At 36.5% G+C, this 13,400-nt stretch overlaps 1 protein-coding gene across 34 annotated transcripts in view; it reads left to right on the top strand.

The window, feature by feature from the left end:
* Positions 1 to 13,400, top strand: part of HYCC2 (hyccin PI4KA lipid kinase complex subunit 2) — an 88,702-nt gene that overhangs the window by 63,186 nt on the left and 12,116 nt on the right. For 17 of the 34 annotated variants that reach the window (XM_014732311.3, XM_014732314.3, XM_070241488.1 and 14 more), the window contains 5 exons: positions 2,638 to 2,733; positions 4,534 to 4,650; positions 8,807 to 8,894; positions 12,274 to 12,433; positions 13,186 to 13,353. In XM_014732311.3, coding sequence (XP_014587797.1) covers positions 2,638 to 2,733; positions 4,534 to 4,650; positions 8,807 to 8,894; positions 12,274 to 12,433; positions 13,186 to 13,353 — 629 coding nt within the window. The remainder of the gene's footprint in view (positions 1 to 2,637; positions 2,734 to 4,533; positions 4,651 to 8,806; positions 8,895 to 12,273; positions 12,434 to 13,185; positions 13,354 to 13,400) is intronic. The other 17 variants (XM_070241484.1, XM_014732313.3, XM_070241498.1 and 14 more) reach the window with 1 other exon arrangement.

The following is a 13,400-nucleotide window of genomic DNA, read 5'->3' as shown; positions in this document are numbered from 1 at the left end:
TTAACTGACTCTCTCCACATCTTTGAGTAACTTGCTGCTTCTTAGTTTTTCAGTTTGGGGCATTATCTAATAACTTGTCTCTGTGAAAGATAAAGATTTAGCTTGTTACCTCTCTCATTCTCCTATCTTCTGAATGTAGTAATGTTGCAATTGTGGGAACTCGTTACTCAGATTTCTCATTATTATGATTGACTGTGGTTCATTTGGAGCTATTCAGTACTGGGCTTTGTGATTAACTGATTACTTGTCCTTCATACCTTTTTGTTTTCCTTGGAGTTCATAATTTTCCTTTTTTTTTTTTCCTTTGTTTATTATGTGCTTTGTAATTCAACCCCTGCAAATTCTCTATCAGTTGTCTAAATCTCCTTTCAAGTCTTCATTCATATCCATTACTCTCTCAATTTCATCTTCCTGAAAAAGGAGCTCCTGGAGCCTTTGACTTACTCCAGTCTGGACTGTGTTGCCCTCTGTGGCTGGTGTACACTTATTATCTCAGGATCTCCTTTCACTCTCATCCTGGGAATTCCCTTTTCTTTTTCCTATGTGGATCTGTTTCCTCTGCCCTATATCCTCACTCTTTGTTCCTACTATTCTGAAATTCAACTGTGATATTTCTTGGTGTGGGTTTATTTCCTCCATTGTGCTGAGCACTAGGTAGACCCTTTTGGTTTGGAAACTCATGTCCTTCGAACTGGGAGATTTTCTTCAATAATTATTGTTAATTAATTGAGCTTCTCCATTTTATCTGGCCTTTTACCATCTGTCTTCTGGAGCTTTATTATTTGGATGTTGGAACTCCTGCAGTGGTCCTCTTTCCTCTCTCATTTGTCATATCTTTTTCCTTTTGCTTTACTTTCTGTGGTGTTTCCTCAACTTCAACCACCAATGCTTTTCTTGAGTTTTTAATTTCTGCAATGATATATCTAAAAGCTTTTCTTGTTTTCTGAATGGTTTTTCTTTTTCTTTTTCTTTTTTTTTTGTGGAGGAAGATTTGCCCTGAGCTAACATCTGTGCCAGTCTTCCTCCACTTTATATGTGGGTTGCTGCCACAGCATGGCTGACAAGTGGTGTAGGTCTGTGCCCGGGATCTGAATCCATGAACCTGGGCTGCTGAAGTGGAGTGCGCTGAACTTAACCACTATACCACAGGGCCGGCCCTCTGAATGGTCTTTTTAAATAGATCTTGTTTTTCTTTTTGTTTTTTTCAGAAACGTCTTCTCTCATATTTTTGAGAATAGTAATGATAATTTGCTTTATTGAAAGTTATTTTTTTTCTTTGTATATTCTCTGTTTCCTCCAAATTGTGCTTTTTTTTTTTCCTATATATTTTGATCTTGTTTTCATGTTAGTGGAGTTCCTCAGATGTCTGGTAATCCTTTTTTTCCCCCTTATATTTAAGAGCAGGAGAATGAAAAATTAGAAGCTCTTTCCATATTAGTAGGGCTAGTTGACTATGAACTTCACAATTTCTAACCGGATCATTCAGTTGGGGAACTTCCCAAGTCCAAATCTCTAAGTGTTTCCTCTTAGGGTGGTCAAATTCCTTAGAGAAAGCTCTTCTAGTCTCTTAACTAGAGAGCTGGCTCCTAGCCTGCTGGTGGCCAAGTCAGGAGGGAGAGTTTGAGGTCTCAATATCCAGTAAGACATATTTCATCTAACTTTCCTATTTTCCGTCTGGTATTTTCCCCCTCCTCCCTGCTGCCCCAAACCACGATTGTACCTGGTGGTTCCCAGGTGGGAATTTCTCTTTTATCCTTTCAGAAAATAAATCTTTAATTTCATAAAATAAATGTTCAATAAATGTAGTGGCATAGAGAAAGAGAAAGGATCTGAAGATGTACCTACCTCCAAGTCAGACTTTCAACTCAATTTTTAACTTCATTTTGAAATAATTTCAAACTTATAAAAAAGGTTTCAAAAATAGTACAAAGAGTTACCAAATACTCTTCATCACCTATGGGCAGCTTTTTAGAAATACAACTTCCCTGGGTCCTGCCCTCAGAGATTCTAATTGGGTCAATCTGGGTTGAGACACAGGAATATGGTTATTTCACAGTTTCCTTAAATAACTGTAATGTGCATCCAGACTTAGGAGCCACTTTCTTAGAGATTGTAAAGATTAGGAAAGCATTCATTTATTCATTCAGTAAAAATTTATTGAGCAATTATAATGTGTTGGACACTGTGCTGGACACTAGAGACAGAGAAGAATAAATCCGGGTTTCATCCTAAAGTTGCTTATTATTAAATAGGTAAAACAGAGGTAGAGTCAGAGAATTATGATTCAATGGGATAAATGCTGTATTAGAGCTACACAGATAAAGGGAACAATTTCCTTTATCTGGGAGAATTAAGAATGGCTTTATGTCCAAGGTAAAAATTTGAGCCAGGACTTGAAACCTTAGCAGGAGTTTCCCAAGTGAAAAAGTATGTTCTAGGAAGAAAGGACAGCATCCATAAAAGCAAAGAGTTATGAACGATTATGCATATTCAAGGGGTTGTAAGAAGATTGATGTAGTGTCAGGTATGTGGTAGGCAGTGGAGGAAAGTGAGGTTGGAGAGGTAGGTTGAGCGTGAATTTTAAAGGACTTAGTAGAAATAACTGTAATCCTTTTCCCTTGTTTTTGTTGTTTCTAGGTTCGAAGTCCTGAGTTTTCTCATGTTGTGTTATAATTCTGCTATTGTGTATATGCCTGCTTCATCTTACCAGTCTCTTTGTCGGATGGGCTCCAGGTGAGAAGAGTAATTATCATTAACCTTCACATTTATTCATTTGATGGATGTTTATTGAGCACGTTCTCAGTCGCAGGCACTGTTATAACTTCTGGTGGTACAGCAGTAAACAAAACGCAGGGAGCTTTCATTCTTGTTGGGCTCCTTATCATCCCGCATGCATCATGACCTTGAAAATACTTCGGCATTAAAGAAGTGTTTTCTAGCTGAACATCAAGTTAAGCCAAGATGTCTTAAGTTTAGGGTGGTTTAGTGATACACCTAATCACTGCCTGGATGCCAATTTTTATAAATCACTTTGAGAGCTTTGAATACATAGACCTATATGTGGAGAAAGTCTTAAGAAATGTGAACTTTTTTCTGTATATCTTTCACAAATAACTGTCTCTGCTTTGGATAAGATTAGCAATAACACCAATTATCTGTATGTCTCATTTGTATTTATGTGTTCAAATCTTTACTAAATCAGAACTTCTAATAATTTGGACAGACTTGAGCTAAAATTTAAATGTCCACTACAGAAAAAAAAGCTTAAGTAATATAAATTAGTTTGGAGACAGGACATTTAGCTTCACAGAATTTCCGTTACGGAAGGAACCCTGAGTTCATCCTGTCCAGCTGATTTTTACTTGAGGAAACTAAGCCCCAAAAAGAAGTTAAATGTGTATTAGTTTTCTGTCGCCTCATAATATACCACGAAATTAGCAGCTTAAAATAGCACACATTTATTATTTCACAGTTTTGTGGGTCAGGAGTTTAGGCATGAGTTAGTTGAGTCCTCTGCTTAGGATCATAAAAAGCTGCAGTTAAGATGTTGGCGGAAGTTGCAGTCTTCCCTAAGGCCCGATTGAGGAATTATACACGTTTGTTGGCAGGATTCAGTTCCTGTAGTTGTAAGACTGAGGGCTTCAGTTTCTTGTTGGCTGTCTGCTGAAGGCCAGCCTCAGTTCCTTGCCACGTGGACCTCCCAACATAAGCAGCCTACAACATAGCCGTGGCAGCTTGCTTCTTCAAAGCAGAGAAGAGATGAGAGAGACTCCAGCAAGACCTGCGCTACAATCTTATGTACCATAGGCACATATTCTTGTACACGGACTCAGGGAGATCCTGTTACCTTTGCCCAGCCACACTCAAGAGGAAGGGATGACATGGGGCATGAGTACCAAGAAGGAGGGGTCATAAGGATCGTGGTCCCCCAAGGGTCTGTCCACCACGATGCTCTGCTCAAGTTCATGCTGTTGTTGGGTTACTGGGAATGGAATGTGGCCCTGTTTATAACAAAATTCAGTTTTCATAATTGGGGGAAGGCCAATCTTAAATTAGCTGTAAGTTTGATTTTATAGATTATCCCCTAAAGAATTTTAAGAAACTATGTGGCCATTGCACATTTAAAAATAGCCTCACAAACATCACTATTTTGAAATACTCCTTTGTTTGTTTTTGAGATTTCTGTATCTCCCACTAATTCATCCTGATGCAATTTGCAATGTGTGAAATTATGCATTTCTCTCGTGAAGAGGGAGAAGAATGATTATGAAAGAGATAGTTAGCTATTTGAGAAAAGTTGTTGCTTTATTGATATAGTCCTCTAGAATGTATGCTTTTTGAGGGCACAGATTTTATTATCTTTTTGCCTTTTCACAACTGTATGCCTAGGCCCAAGACAGTGACTGGCACATAGTCACTAATTAAGGAACGAATAAATATTTGAGGAATGAATGATTGAATAAATGAATTTATGAAAGTAAAAATATTTAATGAATTGGGAAATCACACATCATAAATCCTGTATTTTCCTAGGGTTTGTGTAAGTGGGTTTCCACGGCAACACGAAAAACACTGGAAAGAACTCTGTGGTCGAATAGTATTGGATCCCGAATTTATGGTGCAACTTCTCACAGGGGTTTATTATGCCATGTAAGTAGGTGGACTGTGAAATTGGGTAGACTCTTCCTAATGTTTGGAAATTTAATATTTCTCTTTTCTCCTTATCAGTTGCACAACACTGAATCTGTTGTTCCATGATGGACACATTATCTTGTTTTTCTAATATGAATTCCTTTTAATACTTCTTTTTAGATGAATAATACACTTTCTATTTGAAAGCAATATAATAACAAAGACAACTTTTTAATTGAGATATAATTGACATATAAGATTGTATTAGTTTTAGGTACACAGCATAATGATTAGATATATTTTATATTGTGAAATGATTACTACAATGAGTTTAGTTAACATTCATCACCTCACATAGCTACATATTTTTTTTTCTTGTGATGAGAACTTTTAAGATTTCTTCTTTTAGCAACTTTCAAATGTACAATACAGTATTATTAACTATAGTCACCACGCTAACTATAGTCCCAATACGCAGGACATATTTCTCTTGTAACTGGAAGTTTGTACCCTTTGAACACGTTCAACCTTTTTGCCCACCCACACTGCCTATGGCAACCACCAGTCTGTTTTGTGTATCTGTGAGTTTGGTTTTTGTTTTTTTTTTTTTTAAATTTCTCATGTAAGTGAGATTATACCATATTTGGTTTTTTTTGTGTGTTTTTGTTTTTTTTTTGAGGAAGATTAGCCCTCAGCTAACTACTGCCAATCCTCCTCTTTTTGCTGAGGAAGACTGGCCCTGAGCTAACATCTACGCCCATCTTCCTCTACTTTATACATGGGACACCTACCACAGCATGGCTTTTGGCACGCAGTGCCATGTCCTCACCCGGGATCCGAACCAGCGAACCCCGGGCCACCAAGAAGCGGAACGTTCGAACTTAACTGCTCTGCCACTGGGCCGGCCCCAATACCATATTTGTTTTTCCCTGTCTGGCGTAATGCCCTCAAGGTCCATCCATGTTGTTGCAAATGGCAGGATTTCCTTCTCTTTTTAATAACTGAATAATATTCTGTTGTATATATATATACCATATTTTCTTTATCTATTCATCATCTGTCAGTGTATACTTAAGTTGTTTCCATGTCTTGACTATTGTAAGTAATGCTGTAATAAACATGAGGGTACAGATACCTTTTGAGATAGTGATTTCATTTCCTTCGGCTATATACCAGAAGTGGAATTGCTGGTTCATATGGTAGTTCTATTTTTAATTTTTTGAGGGTACTCCGTACTGTTTTCCATAGTGGCTACACCGAATTACATTCCCACCAGTAGTGTACAGGGTTTCCTTTTCTCCACATCCTCCCAACACTTGCTATTTCTTGTCTTTTTGATACTAGTCATTCTAACAGGTGTGAAATGGTATCTCATTGTGGTTTTGATTTGCATTTCCGTGATGATTAGTGCTGTTGAGCACCTTTTCATGTACCTGTTGGCCTTTTGTATGTATTCTTTGGGAAAAAGTCTATTTAGATCCTCTGCCCATTTTTAATTAGATTTTTTTTTTCTATTGACTTGTGTGAGTTCTTTATATATTTTGGATATTAACCCCTTATCAAATATGTGATTTGCAAATATTTTTTCCCATTCTTTAGGTTGCCTTTTCATTTTGTTGGTGGTTTCCTTTGCTGTGTGGAATCTTTTTAGTTTGATGTAGTTCCACTTGTTTATTTTGCTTTTGTTGCCTTTTCCTTTGGTGTCAAATCCAAAAAATCATTACCAAGACTGATGTCACGGAGCTTACCTCTTGTGTCTTCTTCTAAGAGTTTCATGGTTTCAGGTCTTAGGTTAAAATCTTTAGTCCATTTTGAGGTTTTTTTAAAATATGGTGTAAGATAAGTGGTCCAGTTTCATTCTTTTGCATGTGGTTGTGCAGTTTTCCCAGCACCATCTACTGAAGAGACTGTCTTTTCTCTATTGTATATTTTGACTCTTTTGTTGTAAATTAATTGACCACATATGTGTGGGTTTATTTCTCAGCTGTCTATTCTGTTGCATTGATCTGTGTGTTTTTATGCCAATACCATACTGTTTTGATTACTATGGCTTTGTAATATGAGTTTGAAATCAGGAAATGCGATGCCTCCTGCTTTATTCTTCTTTCTCAAGATTGTTTTGGCTATTCAGGCAGGATCTTTTGTGGTTCCATACAAGTTTTAGGATTGTTTGTTTTATTTCTGTGAAAAATCTTATCAGAATTTTGATAGGAATTGCGTTGAATCTATAGATTGCTTTGGGTGGTATGGACATTTTAACAATATTAATTCTCCTAATCCATGAGCATGGAATATTTTTCCATTTATTTGTCTGTTCTTCAGTTTCTTTTATCAGTGTCTTTTATGAAAACTATAAGTGTACAGTGTACAGGTCCTTTACCTCCTTGGTCAAATTTATTCCTAGGTATTTTTTAGGCAATTGTAAATGGGATTGTTTTCTTAATTCTCTTTCTGGTAGTTCATTATTAGTGTACAGAAATGCAAAAGATTTTTGTGTATAGTCGTGCATCATTTAACAATGAGGATATGTTCTGAGAAATGTGTCATTAGGTGATTTTGTTGTGTGAATGTCATAGAGTGTACTTACACAAACCTAGATGGTATAGACTAAAAGCTATACTGTCATACGACTGGCAGTGCAGTAGGTTTGTTTACATCAGCATCACTACAAACACGTGAGTAATACATTGCACTACGATGTTATGACGGCTACATTGTCACTGATAGGAATTTTTCACCTCTATTATGGTCTTATGGGACCATATTGTATATGCAGTTTGTTGTTGACAAAAACATTGTTAGGTGGCACATGACTGTATTGATTTTGTATCCTGGAACTTTACTGAATTTGTTTATTAGTTCTAATAGTTTTTTGGTGGAGTCTTTAGGGTTTTTTATGTATAATATCATGTCATCTGCAAATAGAGACAGTTTTACCTCTTCATTTCTGATTTGGATGACTTTTATTTCTTTTTCTTGCCTAATTGCTCTGGTTAGAACTTCCATTACTGTGTTGAATAAAAGTGGTGAGAGTAGGCATCCTTGTCTTGTCCTGATCTTAGAGGAAAAGCTTTCAGTTTTTTCACCATTGAGTATGATGTTAGCTGTGGGTTTGTCATATATGGCCTTTATTATGTTAAGGTATGACCCCTCTGTACCCACTTTGCTGAGAGTTTTTATCATGAATGGATGTTGAATTTTGTCAAATGCTTTTTTTGCATGTCTTGAGATGATCATATGATTTTTATCCTTCATTTTGTTAATGTGGTATGACATTGATTGAATATCAGATGTTGAACCGTCCTTGCATCCCAAGGGTAAATCCCACTTGATCATGATGTGTGATCCTTTTACTGTATTGTTGAATTTGATTTGCTAATATTCTGTTGAGGATTTTTGTCTAATATCTCACAGGGATATTGACCTGTAATTTTCTTTTCTTGTAGTATCCTTGTTTGGTTTTGGTATCAGGGTAATTCTGGCTTTGTAAAATGAGTATGAAAGTGTTCCTTCATCTTCTTTTTGTCAGAAGAGTTTGAGAAGGGTTGATGTTAATTCTGCTTTAAACGTTTGGTAGAATTCACCTGTGAAGCCATGTGCTCCTAGACTTTTGTTTGTTGGGAGATTTTTGATTACTGATTAAATCTCCATGCTAGTAATTTGGTCTGTTCAGATTTTCTATTTCTTCATGATTCTATCTTGGTAGGTAGTATGTTTCTAGGAATTTATCCATTTCTTCTAGATTGTCCAATTTGCTGGTGTATAATTGTTCATCGTACTTTTAGTACTCCTAAAATAGCTGAAATGTAACATAACTAATCATTAAATTGGAGTCTAGAAATTGCCATGTTTTCCTTATGGAAAACTATGTCTCTTTACATAGTTAATAACCCAGGTTTTCATGAATACATTAAATAGATTACCCTAAATATCAATACGTGATAAAAACCAATTTGTATGAAGAGATATCTGTAAACTATTATAAATGTTAGTATTTTAAATCTTCATTTTGTTTTATAACCAAAAGTGGGATAGTTTAGAAATGAAATGATGCAAAATTTGATGTGAAAATTTTGTTTCAGAACCAAAACAGTAGGACTTGGAACAATAAAAAGGTTGTTGTTGAAGATTAGAAATATTTGCTGAAGATAGTAAACGATCTGCTTTTCCATAGGTATAATGGACAGTGGGACCTTGGCCAAGAAGTCCTTGATGACATCATTTATAGAGCTCAACTAGAGCTCTTTTCTCAACCACTGTTGGTAAGTTATTACATTTACTCTTTATTAAACATACCTGTGTGTTGGCCCTGTGGCCTGGTGGTTAAGTTCGGCGTGCTCCACTTTGGCGGCCTGGGTTCAGTTCCTGGGCCTGGACCTACACCGCTAGGCAGCAGCCATGCTGTGGCAGCACCCCACATACAAAACAGAGGAAGACTGGCACAGATGTTAGCTCAGGGTGAATCTTCCTCAGCAAAAAGAGCAAGATTGGCAGATGTTAGCTCAGGGTGAATCTTCCTCAGCAAAAAAATTAAAATTAAAATAAATTCATCTTTGGGGCCAGCGTGGTGGTGTAGTGGTTAAGTTTGTGCACTCCACTTCAGTGACCCAGGGGTCATGAGTTTGGATCCCAGGTATGGACCTACAAACTGCTTGTCAAGCCATGCTATGGCGCATCCCACGTACAAAGGGGAGGAGGATTGGCACAGATGTTAGCTCAGGGACAATCTTCCTCAAGCAAAAAGAGGAAGATTGGCAACAGATCTTATCTCAGGGCCAATCTTCCTCATCAAAAAACAAACAAACATACCAGTGCTTGAACAGGGCAGTAATGGGTAAAAAAAAAATTCAATATGTGATATATGAGGCAATCCAAATCATAGAGGGAAAAAGGTTTGTTCCACAATAACAATTGGTTAACTGTTGGAGAGAAGACAAATTGGTTTAGATCCTCTCCTTCTACCACATACCAAAATGGAGTTCAGATAAATTAAAGAATTAAATGGTTTAAAATCCTTTAAGAAAAGAAAGAGTTAGAAGTTATAAATATTTACTCAAATTTCTAGAGAAGGGAGGACTTTCTAAGCTTAAGTAATGGGACAAGTCACTAAAAAAGGTTGATCTTCTATTTTGACCACATAAACATCTAAATGTTAAACCATTAGTTTTTTAAAAACAAAATTAATATGCAATGCACAAACTGAGAAAAATATTCTCAACAGTCATGACAAGAAAGCCCATTAATATTTTGTTCTATATAAAAAGATTTCATACTCTTCCACAAAATGAATACACAGTTATGCACCACATAACCACGTTTCAGTCAACAACAGATGGCATATACGACAGTGGTCCCATGAGGTTAGTACCATATAGCCTAGGTGTGTAGTAGGCTACACCATCTAGGTTTGTGTAAGTGCACTCTATGATGCTCACACAACAGTGAAATTGCCTGATGACGCATCTCAGAACATATCCCCGTTGTTAAGTGATGAATGACTATATCTCTGAAAGGTAAATGATCAATCCAAAAACAAACGTACATCTCCAGTAGTGGACTAAGGAAGGCATTCTCGACGTTACCAGTAGCAGTACAGCACAACTCTGAACATCCCTTGCAGAAGCAGTTTGGTAATGTGTGTTTGTTTTCTGTGACCCACTATCCCATGTGTAGCAACGTATCCTAGGAAACTACTTAAAATTCTTTTTAAGTGTATTATAAGCATAATGTTCGTGTTATTTTTAATTGCAAAGAAATCAAAATAATCTAAGTGTTCCACAACAGAGAATGATTAAGTTATAATGATGTTTCCTTGATGAGATTATATGTTTCAGATTTTATATTAAAGAAAAATGCTAGCTTGTGATAAGCAGTAAAACAGTATAGAACTATTTTTTTAATCTGGACAGGACAGAGGAAACATACAAAATGCTAATAGCTGTCTAGGTGATTTGACTGGTGGTTTGTATTTCTTTGCAATTTTCTATGTCTTCCAAGCTTTTCGTAGTATTTCTATAATGGCATTTTAAATATATGATTTATGTATTTTTTACTTGCCATACTTTGAGTACAATTTTTTAAAGGTATTTTATTCATATAAATTTTTATTATATTTTAAGCTAAATATATATTTATTGAGGTAGCATTTACAGTAATTCTTTGATACTTGAATTCTCTTTTTTTCCCTCATGTCAGCATCCCTAATTTTACCCTAAGGATTACATTAAAACAAATGGATAATAAGATTTTTTAAATTACATCAGAATAATAATACCTTGCGTTTGACTCTTTAAATTCATACTTTTATCCTTGTCTTATAAATTAAGTAGAGGTGGCATTTCCAAGGCAATATAGGTAAAGAGATTAGTAATCTATAGCCCTAGAATAATCTTTTATTGCTGGGGATCTCTGAGGAGCCCAATGAATAACACTTCTTTTCTCTATTCAAATCTAGAGCCAGGAGATAAATAGATAAAAATGATTGGCAGGGAGAGAAACTAGCATTGTCTTTATTACTGGTAAAGGCTAAATTGAAAGACTTAACTCCCCACTCCTCAGTCTAGACCTTGGAACAGGCCTCTGGAGAGAAGGTTTGAGTTGGCAGAGCAGGCAGTTTATCTAGGTTGCTACATTCCACTTGTCCTTGTCCAAGTGGAGAGGGAGGGAGAAAGACAATCCTTGAGCTCAAATCTTTGCTAGATTAGCACTACCCAGTTAAGAAACAAAGACCAATCAATGGCAGTTACTCTCCAACCTAATATTTCACTCTCCTCTCTGGAGGGCAGAAAGTGCCAGATGTGTTTAGGGGAAATTTCTCCTTATGGAAACAAAGGAGTGAACAAAAGACTACTGATTTTTTTTTAATCAGAGATTAAATTTTGCGTGTTATTTAGCATGTGAAGAATTGGAAACTTAGTCTAAATTTTCTTACATCAGGGTTCAAATGTCAAATAATTTTTCTTTCTTTGGAATACTTTTTCTCTTTGAAAGTCAGCAACTTCAAAGAATCCATAGGAGGTGTAACTCACTTTTTTTTTTTTTTTTTTACCCTGAGGAAGATTCGCCCTGAGCTAACATTTATGCCCATCTTCCTCAATTTTTTAATATGTGGGCTGCCAGCATAGCATGGCTGCTAACGGAGCAGTGTATTTCCGCACCTGGGAACCAAACCTGGGCTGCTGAAGCAGAGCACACTGAACTTAACCACTAGGCCACTGAGGCTGGCCTGTGACTCACATTTTTAAAAATAAATTCTCATTTAAAAAGCCTGCCTATTAGCATACAGGATAATGGAGATAGAAACATTTGTGACACATTGTACTTTTATAGTACAAGTTTTAAATACATATTCAAAAAGTTATGAAACTATGGGCTGGCCCCATGGCCAAGTTGTTAAGTTTACGTGCTCTGCTTTGGCGGCCCAGGGTTTCGCTGGTTCAGATCCTGGACATGGCACCGTTAATCAGGCCATGCTGAGGCAGTGTCCCACATAGCACAACCAGAGGCACTCACAACTAGAATATACAACTTTGTACTGGGGGGCTTTGGGGAAAAGAAGAAAAAAAAATTATGGAAATATGTAGAATAAGCATAAATTGCATATTAGGTGTAAATATGTACAGACTTACATTATCATTTTAGGTTGCCAATGCCATGAAAAACTCATTACCATTTGATGCTCCGGATTCTTCACAAGAAGGCCAGAAAGTCCTTAAAGTGGAAGTCACTCCAACAGTGCCGAGGATTTCTCGGACTGCAATTACAACAGCTTCAATCCGTCGCCATAGATGGAGGAGAGAAGGTGAGTACAAAACCCTTATAGCTCATTCATGGATTCAAGTAAATTTATTACTGTTTTTATAGACTATATTAACACATGATATTATACTACTCTGTATAATTAAAGTAAAATTGTTTAGATTTTTATAAATAGCACTAGAAATGTGGTTTAAATGCCTGAATGTATTTTATTATAAATATATGTATTTTTTATATAGTAGAAAGATGTTATTGATTGCTCTATGAATGTTAAAATGGAAAATAAAATCAAGTTAATTTCTGTCTTTTTTCGAACTAGTAATAACAATAGGAAAGAAATTTCTTTAAGCCTGTTACCATGCTGGGAACAAAAGGTGCATGTATGAGCATTGTGGGAGAAAATTATATAAATGGCCAAACTAATGGTATAATACAAGCTATATATAAAAGAATTGAGTATTCTAAAATTTTTATCTTTGCTTTTCCTTTTTTTCTAAGTGCTGAATCCAACAGTATTTCATAGGCATATGGTACTTGAATAGTCAGGCTGTCTTGCCTAAGAGATTAATTGCCATTTTGATGATCCTGATTTTTCTGTCCTATTCATTTGCAAACCTCACATTGTTCATCTGCCGCCTTATGTGTGTGCATACTCTGCACACACATGTAACTATATAAATAGTGTTTGTGTTTATATCATATCCATATATACATTCTCTTATCTGCCTGGGTCAAAATGCTCACAAAAGAATAGAGCAGCACAAAAGCACTAAAATTTTATATGTTGAATCCCAGATGGCTTTGACTTCTCAAACGAGGCTGACTCGAGTATTCCTGGCTCCCCGATCCAACACGGCTCCACTGACCTAGGGATCAAACGTGTGCAAGAGGGGGAGGTGCTGGTGCGCAGGACCCCTGAGCACGGCTCACCGGAGCCCAACTCAGCAGCAGCCACAACAGAGGGTAGGACAGAGATGAGGAGGCAGAAGTCAGTGAGGCAGTTGCTGGAG

Source organism: Equus caballus, chromosome 18 (genome assembly GCF_041296265.1).
Source record: "Equus caballus isolate H_3958 breed thoroughbred chromosome 18, TB-T2T, whole genome shotgun sequence".
Classification (NCBI taxonomy): domain Eukaryota; kingdom Metazoa; phylum Chordata; class Mammalia; order Perissodactyla; family Equidae; genus Equus; species Equus caballus.
This window is presented reverse-complemented; position numbering and strand designations above follow the sequence as displayed.